This window comes from Verticillium dahliae, genomic scaffold, assembly GCF_000150675.1.
Source record: "Verticillium dahliae VdLs.17 supercont1.32 genomic scaffold, whole genome shotgun sequence".
Lineage (NCBI taxonomy): Eukaryota > Fungi > Ascomycota > Sordariomycetes > Glomerellales > Plectosphaerellaceae > Verticillium > Verticillium dahliae.
Window position 1 is genome coordinate 15,320 of NW_009276966.1, and position 16,914 is coordinate 32,233.

At 55.9% G+C, this 16,914-nt stretch overlaps 6 protein-coding genes and 1 non-coding gene across 7 annotated transcripts; 4 read left to right on the forward strand and 3 right to left on the reverse strand.

The window, feature by feature from the left end:
• Positions 1-2,048: 2,048 nt before the first annotated feature.
• Positions 2,049-2,918, reverse strand: VDAG_10121 (vesicle-associated membrane protein; the record flags this gene model as incomplete). Its single annotated transcript, XM_009659947.1, has 2 exons — positions 2,778-2,918; positions 2,049-2,724 (listed from the first exon to the last, which is right to left on the reverse strand). Exons 1-2 carry the CDS (start codon positions 2,813-2,815, stop codon positions 2,049-2,051), a joined length of 714 nt encoding a protein of 237 aa, XP_009658242.1. The 5' UTR covers positions 2,816-2,918.
• A 654-nt stretch (positions 2,919-3,572) lies between these two features.
• Positions 3,573-5,873, forward strand: VDAG_10122 (ATP-dependent RNA helicase SUV3; the record flags this gene model as incomplete). Its single annotated transcript, XM_009659948.1, has 2 exons — positions 3,573-3,668; positions 3,723-5,873. 2 exons carry the CDS (start codon positions 3,573-3,575, stop codon positions 5,871-5,873), a joined length of 2,247 nt encoding a protein of 748 aa, XP_009658243.1.
• Positions 5,874-6,410: 537 nt separating this feature from the next.
• Positions 6,411-7,271, forward strand: VDAG_10123 (ubiquitin carboxyl-terminal hydrolase; the record flags this gene model as incomplete). The annotated part of the gene is made up of 3 exons (XM_009659949.1): positions 6,411-6,498; positions 6,689-6,814; positions 6,901-7,271. The coding sequence occupies 3 exons, from the start codon at positions 6,411-6,413 to the stop codon at positions 7,269-7,271; spliced, it is 585 nt and encodes a 194-aa protein (XP_009658244.1).
• Positions 7,272-7,587: 316 nt separating this feature from the next.
• Positions 7,588-8,340, reverse strand: VDAG_10124 (uncharacterized protein; the record flags this gene model as incomplete). Its single annotated transcript, XM_009659950.1, has 1 exon — positions 7,588-8,340. The coding sequence occupies one exon, from the start codon at positions 8,338-8,340 to the stop codon at positions 7,588-7,590; it is 753 nt and encodes a 250-aa protein (XP_009658245.1).
• Positions 8,341-9,586: 1,246 nt separating this feature from the next.
• Positions 9,587-10,528, forward strand: VDAG_10125 (CBK1 kinase activator protein MOB2; the record flags this gene model as incomplete). The annotated part of the gene is made up of 3 exons (XM_009659951.1): positions 9,587-9,725; positions 9,782-9,893; positions 9,964-10,528. The coding sequence occupies 3 exons, from the start codon at positions 9,587-9,589 to the stop codon at positions 10,526-10,528; spliced, it is 816 nt and encodes a 271-aa protein (XP_009658246.1).
• A 409-nt stretch (positions 10,529-10,937) lies between these two features.
• On the reverse strand, positions 10,938-11,009 carry VDAG_20262. Its single transcript has one exon. It is a non-coding gene; the product is annotated as a tRNA-Glu (tRNA).
• Positions 11,010-14,015: 3,006 nt separating this feature from the next.
• VDAG_10126 (uncharacterized protein) lies at positions 14,016-16,635 on the forward strand (the record flags this gene model as incomplete). Its single annotated transcript, XM_009659952.1, has 3 exons — positions 14,016-14,133; positions 14,192-15,580; positions 15,632-16,635. 3 exons carry the CDS (start codon positions 14,016-14,018, stop codon positions 16,633-16,635), a joined length of 2,511 nt encoding a protein of 836 aa, XP_009658247.1.
• Positions 16,636-16,914: the final 279 nt, after the last annotated feature.

A 16,914-nucleotide genomic window follows, 5' to 3' on the forward strand; every position in this document is an offset into this window, starting at 1 on the left:
ACGTACTATGATTTCATTATCTTACGGTCTTGAGGCAAAAGTAACACCTGCTCTCGTAGTAATGTATACTTAAAGGGGTCATGGAATTATCGTGCTGTGTGGTCCGTGAAATTTCAATTGTTCCAAGGAACCATGGAAACAAGTCGTTTTGCAAGAGTCCCGTGCACAAGCAAAGCCAAAGGCGCAGCGTCTAATTTTTGCGCGTCCTTTGCTTTGGGAAGTAAGGTTTGTCAGAGCGGTAAGTCAAGCTTCAAGTAATTCACTCTTGCAGAGTAGTTTTATTTCTTCTTTTCTTTTTTTTCACGCTTCTATCTCTAACTATACTCTCGTGAAGCTTTAGTCTCTGTCAAGACTTGGTTTCCAGATCCTTCGCGCCGGGTTCCACGAGGAAGACGAGGAGAGCGAGGAACAAGCGGGCGCCGCTGCTGATAAATATAAAAAAGAAAAGGAGACTAATCTCTAAAGTATCTTCAGGTCTTTCGTCAGTGAGATGTCTTGAAGCTTGACTTGATGGCAATCGCGAGAGCATAGGATACAACTTGAGGACAACGACTTGTATATTCAACAGTCGCCTGCAGAGACTAGAACTCACCGGTTTCCCTTATTTGAAGTTAAAAAAAAAGCACTTGATTGAGAACCCAAGCTTTTTACCAAGATGCAACCAACCATCGTCTTCAACAACTACGGATCATCAGAGAGGTTGAATCTGAGGTGGCCAAGAGTTACAAGCCCCACATCCGGCGATGGACCGTTGCGGAAATGACGACACAAGCCCGACACGAAGAGAGGCAGACCTCGGCATTGCTCTCTCAATGTACCAACCTGGCTTTCCTCTCCGTCACATCTAGGAAGCAGCTGTCGCGAATTTATATCATCGCATCGTTTACTCGGCCCATCACAACCAACTCTGCGACTGCTTCACTTGCGTCTTATCAAAATGAACATTGTCAAGCCACAGGCCCAACCGCTGCCTTCCCTGCAGACCGCCTGGGAGCGACACACGCCGCAGCCCAACCCTGCCACCTGCCACCCCGTCTTCTTCTCGGAAAGGCTGCGAAGACCGCCCACTGTTCTCGGAAGGACAGGCAGTTTCAGCCCTGTCGCACAAGGGTACATCTATCGCGAATCGGGGAGGGCTGACAGCGATGCTGTACCGAAGCTGTAGGAAACCCAGGCAGATCTCACTTCGGGATGTACGGAGTGTTCTAGCATCAGAAGGCCCCAACGATGAGAGTGGCGAAATTCACGGCATCAACCCTCTTGCGATCTTGGCCTTTCGCATTCATCATATATCCAAGCGTGCAAGAAAAGTCATCTTTGCGGGTGTGCGCAAAGCGACGGGATGATTCTGAGAGTGAGCGACTGCGACTGAGCATATCGTGGCACATGCCTAGCCGTTGCTGACTTCTCCTACGGGAAGAAGTCCTTGCCACCTGTTTGGACAAAGTCTCGAGTTATTCGACATCAAGGTCAAATCAAAGTCATTGGCACCAGCCTCTTGATTCCAAGGTGGGCGTCTGGGAGCTTGAGCTACTTCAGCCAATCCAGGCATATATTGGACGGTTAATGGTGATGATAACGACGGGAAAGGTGTTTTTCAAGCAATCTCTGGACGAAGCAGCACATGAAATTTTGGTGTATACGCATCTTATACTAGCAACGCTACATAGCGGTCAGAACCATTCCCTTTGGCGTTTTGTATCAACGCCAAATTCCGTTACAATCAGTATAATCGACAGTCAATGCTCCAATCACCAGGTGCAGCTGGGATGTTATTGGCGCTACTGAAGATAGGAGCTATGAGCGTAGGTCTGTGAGAGACTACAAGCGCAATTGGGGGTACTCGATTTCCGTCGAAAAGTGCGCCTTGACAAAAGAGAAGAACGACCCTCGTTGGGCCAATTGAGCCGACGAGGCCAGGGTAGTGTACCATATTACAAGCGCGAAACAAACACACTCTCAGCGTGTCATCGCCATGCTGCCAAATTCCAAGTGACTGTGATCCCCCCCCAAAAAAAACCCAAGCCCGCTTCTTCGAGCATCCCGCCTTACCCCCGCACGGCAATCACTATGACCGACAGGATGAGGACGATGACGAGCGCCAGCAGCGCCATGAGCTTGACGTTCTTCCACCACATCTTCCTCTTCAGACCCCGACTGCGAACGCGAAACTCGCGCGCGCTGCCGCCCAGACGATCCGTCTTGTCGACGAGGAGGTCGATGCGCTCGCCGCGCTCGAGGAGCCCCTCAATGTTGCGCGTCATGATGCCCCTCACATCGTCGATCTCGCGCTGGACGTTGTTGATGGCGTCGTCCTTGCCGCCGGACGTGGTGCCGTACTCGACCATGAGGCTCTTGAGCTCGCCATTGAAGGATGCGGCGCCGTAGTTGGGGAGATCGGCGTAGTCGGTCGTCTCGGGCGTCAGGCGCTCGAGGAAGCGGCGGCGGATCTCGAAGAGGAAGCCAAAGGGGATGCGGCGGCCCAGGCTGGCGTCGGCGATGACGAGGAAGGTCAGGCCGCCTGCTCCGGATGAAGAGTGGTCGGGGTGGTCAGACGGGGATTCGGCAATGTAGTGGATGTGGTGGGTGCCGTGGGTGTAGGTCAGCTTTTGGCTGGTCGAGTGCTCGATCTTGGGGAGGATGAGGGAGGCTAGAGACGACGTCTGGGAGGAAGCGGAAGTTGTGCATTCGGTAAGAATAGTATTGTTGTGCGCGATGCAGGAGCTTGGAGTTGTCAGCAGACTGGGAGGGGGTCAGTGGACTAAGGATTGTCATACTAAAGCAGCGGCGTCGCTGGTGATGAGGAGGAGGCCATCTTTGTGAGAAGTCGCACGCTTGCGTGCAGTATGTCGGTCCCGGGAACGTGGAAAGAGTTGTCGCTTGGAGCGGAACAGTGACTGCACTTGAGAGACGCGCAAAGGTTGATTGTTGGGTACCTTAGATTGTCAGCAGAAGGGCGGCGAGGTGGGTGTTGTGATGGCGCCAGCGAACGACGAATGCGTGATGACGACCTACCGATGCTGGCTTGCCAAGACGCATGTCGCAGGACCACGAGCCCCACCCACTCTGGCCTGCCTTTGGGAGAATGGGTCTGGGAATGCAATGCAATAGGGTTATGCATCTGGGGAAGGGAATGCACCATTGAAGGTTCACCGGAGATGCCTTTTTCGTATCTGCCACTTTAACCAATACACCAACACTTGAACCCCCATTACTTATCTATTCTGTTGATTCCCATTTTCTCCTTGAGCCTGAAAAAGCGTATGGTATTAAGGTGGATAAGAGTTGTTGTAACTGGCTTAGTTTGTCGCCCAACGCGCCCCCAGGGTACGTTTTATAGTGCCTGCTGACTAACTGAATCAGAGCAGTCCCTTCCTCCAGCCTGATGACGCAGTTATCGATAGCGCGCGCTCTCGATAGATGCTTAACAGATCCAAAATTTATGACCAGGGAAAAGCGAATCGCGACTGGACGTGTCCCGACTCCAGACTCTGTGTGTATGAAACGAACCAATTCAAAAGACAAAGAACCGGAGTCTCGGAAATGTGGTGTCAGTCTCCCATTCAACCGCCATGAAGTCAGTCTTGCGAGCCGTTGCCACGCGTGCAACGTGCAGCAAACCTGCCTTTCGCCATGGCTTTGCGACCACCTGCCGAGCGCCATTCCGGGTGAGTTGTGGTATGCGCTGGAGATCTTCAACGATGGCTGCTAATTCGCGACAGGAGGCCGCTGTGTACAATAGGAAAGGCAGTGTCAGCGCCGGTGCGTCGAAGAACAAGAAGCGATACGAAGTCTTCCGGTCCATGGTCATAACACAGTTCAACAATATTCTCGACGAATTCGGCAACTGGTCCGAATCCAACCAAGAACTTCGGAGCTTCGGCGTGCGCAGTGAACATGGACTGGCAAACGAAGCCGCCCTCTTTCGCAAGGCCATCAGCGATGCCATAGTGATGGCTACGAACGGCAACGTCGCCAGGGCAACAAATCCTCTCTTTTGGTCGTTGCGGGACGCTTTCATCCGGGGGGACGTCAAGGGGTTAACGTCGGAGATTCGATACTCCTTCCAAAGCTTCATGATGCGGAGCCGCATGTCGGCGGATGTGACGAAGAGACAGAAGCAGATGGCCGACTTCCGCTACCCCATGGAATGGTTCCCGGCAACAAGAGCGTTGCAGCGGACAATACATCTCCACGTGGGCCCGACAAACTCTGGCAAAACATACCATGCGCTCAAGGCGCTGGAAAACGCCAAGTCGGGTATATACGGCGGTCCCTTGCGTTTGCTGGCCCACGAGGTGTACGCTCGCTTCACTGCGAAGGGAAAGCCATGTGCCATGGTCACTGGCGAAGAGCAGCGGATTCCTGAGGGTGTCGACAACTACTTCATCAGCTGCACGGTCGAGATGACGCCGCTGAACCGTCTAGTAGATGTAGCTGTCATCGACGAGATCCAAATGATTGGTGATCCGGAGCGCGGTTGGGCCTGGACACAGGCTCTTCTCGGCGTCATGGCTAAGGAGGTCCATCTCTGCGGCGAAGAGCGGGCGGTGGACCTCGTCAAGTCTATTTGCTCCGCCCTCGGCGACAAATGCGTGGTGCACAGGTACGAGAGGCTAAGTCCACTTCAGACCATGAAGAAAAGTCTCAAGGGAGATTTGTCCAAACTGGAGAAGGGTGATGCCGTCGTCGCCTTCAGCCGAGTTGGCCTGCACGGTCTGAAGAAGGCCATCGAAGAAAAGACTGGAAAACGTTGCGCCATTGTCTATGGTTCTCTCCCCCCTGAGACGAGGGCCCAGCAAGCGGCCCTCTTTAACGACCCTGATAACGAGTACGACTTCTTAGTGGCAAGTGATGCCATTGGCATGGGCTTGAATTTGGAAGTCAAGCGGATCATCTTCGAAACAGCAGCCAAGTTTGATGGCGTGAACTTCCGTGGTCTGTCAACGTCGGAGATCAAGCAGATTGGCGGCCGCGCTGGCCGGTTCAGGTCAGCCCGCCAAGCAGCGATATCTGCTGACGGCGCCGAGACCTTGGTGGAGAAGAAGAATCCAGGCCTCGTTACAACACTGGACGCTCTTGATCTTCCTCGGGTCCAAGAAGCATTCACGCAGCAGGCCGAACCACTGGAGGCTGCTTACATCAACCCTCCGGCGTTCATTCTAGAACGCTTCTCAGAGTACCTGCCCCCTGACACGCCATTATCGTTCATGCTGCTGCGCATCCGTGAGCTGGCCAGGGTGTCGCCAATGTTTCTGGTCGATATTTCGAGCGACGCTCTCCGCGTAGCCGATATCATCCAGGAATTTCCTCTGACCATTCACGAACGCCTCTCCATCCTCAACGCCCCCGTCCAGCTCAACGAACCCAGCGTCGTCCACCTGGTGCAGGCAGCCGCCAACTGTCTCGCCACGCGCCAAGGCGGTGCCCTCTACGACATGCAGGAAATTGACTTGGAGATCCTCGACGCGACGATCGCCGACTTTGACGGTGACGGCCGCCGTTACCTCCGCGCCATCGAGGTTCTCCACCACTCGGTCACGCTCTACCTCTGGCTGAGCTACCGCTTCCCCAACGTCTTCTCGAGCCAGGCGCTGGCGTTCCACGTCAAGGAACTCGTGCAGGCCAAGATTGAGCACCACCTGGACACGAACGTGTCGTTCCGAGCCGGGCAGCATGAGGCGATGCTTGCGAAGCGGCGCAAGGAGATTGACAAGCGTGAGCGCGAGCAGCTGCGGGTGTTTGGCGAGGGACACGAGAGGGCCGCGATGGCTGGTGAGGAGGGGGCTGGGAAGTGGAACGAACCGGGACATGAGGAGCCGCTTGTGGAGGACAAAACAGAGTACGAGCAACTGGAAGAGGCTCGTCTCTAGATACGAAGCGCTTCTGGCAAGAGTCCGAATTATGGACCGAGTGTACAACAGTGTAAGACATCTGGATGCACATTGCGATCATGTACAGCGTAGATGGGCTGGGGGCTTCTTGTTGGTTAAAAGAGACCATCCGAAGCCATGTACAAAACACAACTCAAAGAAGAACCATCAACTCAAGACGAAAAGTCACTAAGCCGGCTAGAAAAGAATTAAACACTAAGGCCCCTTGATCCTCTCACCTTGAAATAGGTACCTAGCTGGCAGGCAGAACGAGAGGCACCATCTCTACTTCTACTAGTACTAGGTAGGCATGGTAGGCTGCCAGGCAAGGGCCAAGCAAAACGTCACCGCTGCAGGGGCCAAGGCAGCTACCGACGTACCCCACCATCTAACACCGCGGGGCTCAACTTCAGAGCTCCCTAAGCTTTCCTGCAACTCCAACACTTCGCATCAATCCCGCGGACCTCTACCGCGTCACACCTCACAGCCCGAAAGACCTCGCATCACCGAGACGCCTCCACGACCAACAGCCCCAGCATGGCCACCCCCAACCCCGACCCGCCCTCAACAGGCCCCAGCCTTCATCCCCTCTCGAGGCCGAACGCCGAACTCATGAACACGCATCGTTCAGACTGGCATGCACGCTCACTCTCCTATCACACTCCTACTGACTACCTACTTACTCGTTCCTTCCTAACTTCTACTTGCATCTCAATACTGACGTTAATTAGAGACGTCACGCCCTACAGCAACTGCTCAGTACTGACGTAAGCAACCTACGAGTCCCCACCAGTATCTCTTCTTCCTCCTGCTAGCTTCCTCTCTTTGTGTCGACGGCGACACCGCCCCCGTCGTCTGGTTCCGCCAGACCATCCGCAACGCCTGCGGCCTCATGGGCCTTCTGCACGCCGTGGCCAACGGGCCAGCGCGGGACTACATCGGTCCGTCCTCCCGCGTGTTCCAGCCAGCCCAGCTTCCCCTCACCCCTTCCGCCGCATCTGACAGAGATTCCGCTAACGCGCAGCAGAGGCTTCCTCCGACCTCGACACCCTCCTCCAGCAAGCCCTGCCCCTGCACCCCGCCGAGCGCGCCGCGCTGCTGGAGCAGAGCACGGCGCTCGCCAACGCGCACCGCAGCGCCGCGTCACAGGGCGACACGTCGGCGCCCGAGGCCACGGATGACGTTGATTTGCACTACGTCTGCTTCGTCAAGACGACCGACGGGGCATTCTGGGAGCTCGACGGACGGAGAAAGGGCCCGTTGCAGCGGGGCCAACTCGAGGAGAGCGAGGACGTCTTGAGCACCAAGGCGCTGACGCTGGGCCCGCTCAAGTTCCTCGAGCGGGAGGGAGCTGATTTGCGGTTCAGTGCCGTTGCTCTGGCGGGGGCTACTGATTAGGGCTTGCAGAGGACAGAAAGTAACGGGCGACGCATTGAATGAATAACGAGTGAGAATTCTTTTAGGGCCAATGATACAGTCTATGGAATATGTGGCATCAAGGAGCTACGGTTGGCGCCTTAGCTGTAGTGGGGTTTAGGAACCTGAAGCAAGCCATAATTGATACAGCACCCGCGCGGCCTCATCTTCCTCCTCATCTACATCCTTGATGGGACTAGGTGTCGTGGTAGGCTCTTCAGTCTCGGCAGCCGGCTTGGGTGTCTCGACTGCTTCCGTAGACACGTGAGATTGATGAGACCCCTTCAAATGCCCCTCATCAAAAGATGCCGCATGGTCCGCAGATGAGCAGGACAATGGCGCCGATTCCGCAGCCGATGAGCATATTCTCTGTAATGTCTTTGAGCTTTCCCGATGGAGACATGTCGGCACGCCGCTCTTTTCGCTGGTTGTGGGCATCGCGGATGCGCTGCTTGAGGGGCGGCTGGGGCCTGTCTGGGAGCTTTGGGCTGTCGTCCGCGACTGGGGGGGATACTTGGTTCGTGTCTGCGGGTTTTCTGCTGCGGACGGGGTTCTCAGAGGGCTTCTCGGCTGGAGCCGGGGCTGGGTTGGGCTGGGGAACGGGCTTCCGTTCATTGCTGTTCAGCTTGGCCTTGATATCTTGGGCCTGCTTGTTGACGTATGCGGCAGACTTGTCGAAGGACTTGCGCGTCGGGAGCTTTGTGCTGTTGATGCTTTCGCTGATGCTGTCTGGCCGGGCTTTCGAACCTGACGGGTTGGATCCCCCTTGCGGTTGGGGGTGTGCCTCTGGAACAACCTTCTCGGGCCAGGAGTTCGGGGGTTGGACACGTGTTGGCTGCTGGGACTTCAGACCCGCCGGGTCCGGAGGTGTGAGGTCGAAGGTCACTGTCGGTTTAGCCGTTGATTTTCCCTTGGGAGTATCGATCGGTACGTTGTGTAAAGATGGAGGAGGGGAGAGTGTGCACTCGAGAGCAAGTATGTCCAGTTGGCCTCTAGCTTGGTCTTCGTGGATGGATGCCGGCGGCGAGAGAGTGCACTCTGGTTGAGCCATGGAGATGGAGAACAGGGTGATATCAAAAGCTGGTGCCCCACGAAGTAGATATTCATATGGTACGAGGGAGATGCTCAAGAGTTGGCGAATTTTAAGGACGATGTATCCAACAAGGTGGACTGCCACAGCAAAACGCATTTGCAGCAAGTGGACCTATGCACTTGTGTACGATGAAGCTGGGAGAAGGAAGCACCAAGGGTGTCAGTCTTCGTCGGGGTCACTACCTGCGGATCTGAAGGACGTCAAAGCTGCCTGGGAATGGTTCCAGGACTCGACCCAATGTGACTTCCAAAGCGATCAAGAGCATGTCAAACCGCCACTCTCAATCATTTCACAAGAGCACATGGGAACATGAGAAGGAAAGAGGCAGGCGGACTCTCGTGGAAACCTCAAAGTGGCCAGAAGGACCTTCCCACCCGGGCCTTCCCACCCGCGCTCTTTCCATTGTATTCCGAGCAGCGAGGTCCGCCAGTTCGCCATTGAACAGTCGGTACTTGCCGGGCGACATCTGGTGACCAACCAGCCTCCCTGCCGTCAAGCAGCGATGGCAGGCGACGTGCCGAACGATGGCGGCGTAGAGTGGCAACTCAGGGCGCGTACGATCTACCTACCTTGGGTTGTCAGGTAAGGTACCTAGGCAGGCATGGACTGGTAGAGGTAGGGACGCTACATGTGAAGGGAAAGGATTGATGTAAAAACGAATACGTCAAGAGCCCAAAATTGGCTCTCTATCCACCAATGCAGAGCAAACCGTGAAGCTGCAAGAGTAGCTTTTCATGGCGTTGAGGTTAAGGCCCTTGGCGTGGAGTAATGTCTTGTTTCACCTTGATTCACCGCCACCAGAGTACCCCGCGCACGTTCCCATGGACCTCTGGCTCCCGCTCCCGCTCCCGCACCAGAGAGCCAACCCGCTGAACCTGACCTGGCCTAAGCAGTTCTCGCAATCTGGTTACTATTTCCAACGACGCCCGTCTTTTCTTCGCAAAGAAACCGGATACTCACAACGTATCACGTGTCACGTACCGGCCGGTGCAGTCTTCAACCCCGTCTTTCATTCGTCCGTGACCTCTGTGGAGGCACCGACCGCCGGGCAAGTAAGGGCAGCGACTCTTGAGAGCGAACACAACCACTGCCAGCATCTCACCAGCCATACCCAGCTTAGACTGCTGTGTCTCATCTGAGCCCTCTGATATCATAGAGGAATAAGTCTCGCCCTTTAAGACGTGGCCCTCCACCAACCGCCATCATGTCAACTTCTTCCACCTCGGAGATGTTGCCGGTGTGGCTCAACCCCGCATATTCGCGGCAAATTGTCAAGGGCAACCTCATGACCCTGAGTGCGAGACCAAAGACTGTCGAGCAGGGCGAGTGGATAGCACACCACGGTCAGTCGTCTGTGGAGCGCGTTCACCGTATCTTATCCTCATTAACCTGTTCTCAGTCGTCGAGCACTACCGTAATCTTTGGAACTTCGTCCGTGTTATTCATGAGAAGGAGGAGGACGGCACCACCATTTGCAATGTCAACACCTGCCCCAAAATGTCGGCAGGACCGTATGTTGAATGCCTCCTACCTCGCCTGCTACAAGGCGTCCAGTCATCACCAGTACTGACCCCCGTCCAGGAACCACTCCTACACCTGGCTCAACAACCGCTACCAGCCCGTTGAGCTCCCTGCACACGAGTACATGACCTTGATGCAGCGCTGGATCGGCGGCAAGATCAACGACACGAACCTCTTCCCTACCGATCCCAACGGCGTCTCCTACGCGCCCAACCCCTCTCTGACCAGCAGCTCCAGCACGTCCTCGCTGGCTGACCCTGCTTCGGACGCCGGCTCTCCTCCGGACGAGGACTGGGTCGGTCGCCGCAGCGGCTTCCCCAAGGAGTTCGCCGGCGTGTGTCGGACCATTTTCCTCCAGATGTTCCGTGTGTACGCGCATCTCTATCACAACCACTTCGTCGACCCGCTCTACCACCTCAACCTGGAGAAGCAACTCAACAGCTGCTTCAGCCACTTTGTGCTGACGGCAACCGCCTTGGACCTGTTGAAGAAGGAAGATCTCGAGCCCATGCAGGGGCTCGTGGACCTGTGGGCGGCGAGCGGCACCTTTCCGCCCGAGAGCAAGGCCTATCAATATGCAAACCTCGAGAATGGAGACAAGATTTGGAAACTTGCAGCCTTTTGAGCGCGTCGCCATCTCGTGTAGAGATCAAGCACTGCGAGACACGCTCGGCGGAAGACGGGCTTGAGAGGAAGGGGAATGGGAAATAACGGGCAAGAGGAGAGAGTGAGGCATGGACACCCGGGCAGAACTCAACTTGAGTCGGAATAATCAACAGCAGTGGGCTGCTGTACGGCAGACCTCAACGATCATAAGCAAGCAGCAAGCGAAGCGATTGTCAATTGAGAGAGATCTGGTAATGAAAGCGACACCGCACAATTCACAAGGGAAAGTCTTGTCGAAACCGTACATCCCAGGCCATCCATCACTGCAGGTCCTATTGATCAAACACCGAGTCTAACCCATCATGTTCGACGAGGAGAGAAGGGAAAGGATGCAAAAAGGACTAGGGCGAACCCGTTGTGACCACATGTTCCGAACCAGGGAATCGAACCCTGAGCCTGACGGTGAGAGCGTCAAATGTTAGCCATTACACCAGTTCGGATGTTTGTGAAATCCCTCAAAATCTGGGCATCTAGAGACAATTCTTTCCTAGAAATTTCGTCTGTTGCCTCTCCGTGATGCGCTCGGATAAGTACATGAGACATAGCGCCCTGTTTGCTGCATCACCCCTCATGTCTCGGAACGAAGCAATGTAACCACACCTTGCTAGACGAATCAGCTCGCGTCCTGCAAGGAACAAACTCAAATGTGGTATTGATAGACTGCCTGTCAACGTGACAAGTCTGACCGTACCGCTGGACTCCGCCGGGCCTTGTCGCGCAATGACCAATACCGTCGCTTGTCTCTTGCACTGGCGTCCCAGGTTCTCGACTCAGCGGTGCAACGACAGCCTTCAGCTGACTCCTCGGCATCTCCTTATCAGCAGCCACCGAAAAGCCCATCGTTCGTCATAAACCTTGCCGACGGCCGCCTTCGAGGCTCATTTCATTTCCTTGACGGTCAGCCCGTTGCTGAGACCAGGGGGACCGGGACCGCCAACAGACACGAACCAGGGGGGGTGGAGGGGTTGTCTGCGCGCTGTGGGCGATCTGCCGCCCACCGCGCATCATCGCCAATCCGGAACTCCAACGGGTCACCGAAAGCTGGGTCGATATTTCGGAGGATTGACAGGCGGGGGGGAAATGACCAGGACCAGGCCCCCCTCGCTCCCCCCCAATATAGGTACGGGAGAAAGCTGCAAACGAAACAAAGCGATCAACGACATCGACCGTTGCATCGACTGTCAGTGATCGATTGACCCCTTTGAAGGCTGAGCAAAATCCCAAAAGAAACAAAGCAAGCAATACTACCGTGGGGTGGCTGGCGGACACAACCCTTTCTGCAGCAGCAGCCCCGTGGTCTGTCTCCTGCAGAGAGATGCAGGCAGACGCGACACATCGACTGACGAACGGCACATGCGCAACCTGCCTACAGTACTAAGTAGCTCCCTGCAGTAACGTGCATCGTAGCCGACCTTTCTTCATCTCGCCGACATGCACCATCGCCACACGCCGGTCGGCACCACTGCAGGAACACACTGCTCTTCTCCACGAGCACGATGCACCTACCTTTTGGTCCCTCAGCGTGTCTTGTCTGACTCCAACCGAGGCCCAGCTCCATTCCATAGCGGCCCTCCCATCACCTCATGGCCCAGGTCAAGGCTTAGCAACCTCCCGGGATGCATCGCTCCGCAAAAGCAACAGTCGCAAGCACTAACGAGGATCCGGCACATGATTGGGGAACCGCTGCTGTCTTCGTCGTCGCGCTACGTCTCTAGCTTCAGCCGCTACATCTGAGACCGGAAGAAAAAAGAAATTAGTACTGGCAAATGGGCCTGGGTCCTTCAGCTGGCGCGCTCCCTTTGCTCTGGCTGTTTGGCTGCTGTAGGTGGTCCCCTGGTCATTTGTCGGCCTGCTCGCTCTGCTCCGATCTCTCCAAGCCTCCTGGATCATGTTTGTGCCGTCTCAAGCATCTGACTGGCTCGACGCATCCGCCATCTGTCGCACTGACTTGCTTCTTTGCATCGCTCAACAGGGACAATCCCGGGCTGCGATTTCTTTACAGATACGTACCTGTACTATGGAGTGGCCTTGGTCGATGCCAACGCCCTGTCGACCATCGGCCGATAGCCGATTGCCCTAATTTCCAACATGCGCAGAGACCAACGCATGGAGAGACGCAGGGACGACATCCAATATGACGACGTGCGCGCGTTTGGCCCAATGCGTTTGGCCCAGAACGAGCGACAGCCCAGCCGTCGGCCAGCTGAAGGTAGCATACGGAGTACATCTGGCTTCTTTGTCCCGCCCTCCACCCCTCGCACGGCCGCCTTACACGGCATGGTCTCTGTTTAGCCTCTGGTCCTGAATCGTCGGCCGTCCACCTGCCCCCCAACATGCCTGGTTTCCCACCACTACCTGTCGTCGAAACGTGGCAGTGGAGGTCTGTTCCTGTCTGAGCACCAAGAAAGAAACAGGAACCAGACGTCGCTTTACCGTGGAGAAGCTCGACTCGGAGGTCCGCTCACACGCTCTGGCCCGCTCCCCTTATGTCTGGCTTGCTCCGCATTGGTCGATGAGGCGATGAGGCGATGAGACGATGAGGCGATGAGGCGATGAGGTGCGAGAGGCACGTTCAATTCGAATGCTTGTGCCAGCCAGAAGAAGCATTTCACCTTGCAAGGTTATCTTTGGTCGTCGCCTCGCCCACTTTCCTGCAAACGGCAGAAGAGCGTCGGGCGGCGGACAAAGAACCCGGCTTGCAGATTTTCCTCCCGTGGAGCCCGTCATGACTGCGCATCCTTTCTTTCCCAGGAACGGGATGCATTGCTTGTGCCGCACAGTTCCCTCTTCCCCCTTCATGGCGGCATGCCTTTCCTTTATCCGTACGCATTTTGATACGCCCCGACTGATACGCCCCGACTGTTACGCCCCGACTGATACGCCCCGACTTGCATGGTTTGTGACGACTTGCTGCCTCTTTCTGGTTTGATGAACGATTCTTCTTTTGGTTGTGGAAATCATCCCCCGTGCGACCGACGGCACTTTTGCCTTCGAGTCCATGACGACCTCCTCAGCCTTAAACCAAACCTGTACTAGTCCTCGCCAGGATCTCTACTGTACCGATCTGTACAACGCAAGAGCCCGAGTCTACTTCCGAGTCTACTTCCTAGCCTACTTCCTACTTCCTACAGAGACACGGCACCGGGTCGCCCTAGCCCCTCGTACTCTACCCCATGTGCGATTCATACCCACCCCTCCCGTCTGAACTACTGTCTCTCCTGGTTGCTGAAGACCCCTTCCCCTCCCACCTTTTTTGGGGACCCGTTGTCTCCTGCAACATCCAGACACTGCTGCTCGAAACCCCCATTGCGCTGGCTGCTGTGTCGGCGCAGCAAGGTTGCCAACTCAACGAATAGACAAACCACCCAGAAGCGTACTCGAGTACTGTTCGTTTGTTGCTTGGACTTCGCCGCCACGGCCACATGGGCTGGTAGACCTTCGTCATCATGGGTCTTCTCAGCTTTCTTTCTTCGCGAAAATCGTTCGAAAGGGCGTCACGACCATCTTCCACCCTTCAAGGCCAGGCCTACCATGCTACGACGCCGTCGTCACCGCCTGTCCGAGGTACCTTATATCACTCTTCCCTACAGGCCTCGTTCTCATGTTGACTTATAATGACCAGGGACGTATCCAATGATCAGAAATAGAGCAGCAGCAGCATCCCGCGAGCGCCTGCAACGGCCTCGCCAGCAGCCCCAGCCCCAGCCACGCTTGCCATCCCTGGATAGTGATTCGGATGGTGGTGCACCCGCACCATTTGTGCCACGCTTTCGAGATGTTGACTTTGAGAGGCCAAGAACTGCCCCCAACGTCCCAGCAAGCCTGGCAAAGCCAAGTCTCCAAAGAAGGAGAAACTCTCTCATGAAAGCGCCCCCTGTATCTTTCCGGAAACCCAGAACGGACTCGACGTATTCAAACAAGACGCCCCTGATCAGCTCGAAACACTTGTCTGGTCCGTCACTGCACAACAATCTGCAAGCGCCATGTGCCCCCTTCTCTCGTGTTCGAACCAATTCTCTTCTCACCATGAACACGGGCAAGGGCTATGTTGACCTGGTAGACGCGCAGTCGCAGTATGTGCCTCTGCATTTTCAGACGAGGATCAAGGCCGAAGGTGCAAGAGACTACGGCGAGGATGTTGCCGACAGAAACCTCGGCGAGAATAGCTTCGATTTGACCTCACCACAGGCCCAAGCCTTCTATGCCCTGACAGGAACCAATCCGTGCGAGCCACCAGACAGCTACCCTCCGCCCATCTGGACGAGCACCTTTGGTGACAACGGACGACCTTTCCAGCCACAAGCGCCGTACAATTACCCTCGAAGCACCACTAGACGCTCATCTCACCATGACTTGGTCAATCCGCTCCTCCAGAATCCCCCTTTCCAATCCTCGTCAGAGTATCCAAGCACAAACGAGCTCTCCACTTCACGACTCAGCCTCCACATGTCACAGCCTAGCCGTGTGGATAGGAGGCAGTCTCTAAGCTCATACATTCCCTCTGCTCCAACATCGCCCTATACAGAAACGGCACCGAGACCCAAGAGCATGCACAAACCAACGCGAAGTGCTAACCAGCTTGTGAGCAAGGAGCAGCGTTCCAGTTTCCGCTCGTCGACAAGCAGCGGCCTGGGCATCTACTCTCATCTGCTGCCGCTGATGCAACCCGAACCACCAACCCTGTCTGCGCCTTTTGCACGAGATTCGGTCATGCTGGCGAAGACGAATTATTCTCTGCCGAGCAGCTCGAAGACGAGTAAAAAGACGCACCGTCGCAGGACGAACGACATGCGCTATTCTACTCGGGAGGTATTTCGACACGTCGACTACTCAGGGGATCGAGACGAATATCCCAGGCCCAGTGATGCCTCGCTCTTTGTCTCACCGCTGCGGTTGAACAACTCCCGAAACCACAAGACCGATCACGGATACGATTCGCAAGATGAAAGCGATGACTGGGTTGATCGTTATGACCTTCCAACCGCCGCCAACCCTCCGGTATCCTTGTCTCGTCAGTAACTCCCAGAATGCTGTTCCTGATCATAACGTTGACACGTCACAGAATACAAGCAACCCGTCCGCGCTCGGGAAAAAAGCATGGATGGCGGTTACCAGCGAGCGAAAAGTCTTGGCCCTCTTCATGGACGCATCAGGCTCGACGAAATCTATGAGCGCATCCCAGTCCGAACCAGCAGCCTCAACCAATGGTCGGTATCGTCCAACACGCCCACAATATCCAGCACAAGCTCGATACGCTACACGAGACCAATGTCTCGCCACACGCCGAACACGTCGATCGACCTGCCCGTCATATCACCGAAGAATGTGAGCCGCAGTCTCGTGTCTCGCGGCAGCAATCCTGACGACGTGAGCTCGTACCACACGGCCCTCAACAGCACGGCGCATACGCCCATTATATCGCCAGTGCGGGTCGACGCCAACTTTAACATTGACGACCACATTTCCTCGGACGACGACGTCGATGCCGATTCCTTCATCAGCCGGAAGGAAGACATGGGCGAGCGCGAACAGGGCCTTTTGTTCCGAAACACGGGGTACGGAGGCGACGGACTCCAGCTGCCTGGTCTCCTCGACAGCATCCCCGCGGCGCCGCCCGTTGCGCAGGCCGTGCACCCGATGCGCCACTCCCGCAGTGCGCCGCTCGCGGTCCTGACGGACATTAGCAGCGGTCGGAGACTGACGCTCGGCGCGAACATGCACGAGCAGGGATACGCCACGGACGACGCCGTCCGTGACGAGATGCCAGAAGATGCCAGACGAGCAGCCGGCGAGTCTGCCACGAGAAGACCCTTGCGCCCGGGACGACGAGGGATGAAGAGGATTTCCGCCCTGGGGGCCATAAACCAGGAGGAAAGTGCGCCGAAAGTGATCGGCTCGCCGATTGAGGAGGAAAAGGAGGAGAAGATAGACATCCGGGCTGCGGTGCGGCTGCGGAAGGAAAACAAGGCGAAAGAGCGCGCCGGAGGCAAGGACGCGCACGCGAGGGGACGCACGAGGACGAGGTCGTTGGCTCCCGTCGATGGACGCCTTGCAGGCAATGTGTAAGAGGGAATGACTGTGAGAATCTTCTTTGTGCAACGGTCCTGGTAGAAGGAACAGGTTTTGGGGACACGGTCAGGCATGAGATATCCTGGATGGGATGGTATACCCTGGAGTTGGACGGATGGACTGGGCCACGGACTCGGCCTGGTGCGGATCATGGGCTGGGAATAGAGAACAACCAACATGAGCACTGGAAGCAAGGTTGTTACGACGAAAGGCTTCGATGAGGATCCAATACGAATTGAATTTCGACTCTATGTGGTATCATGTCTATCGCGTCGC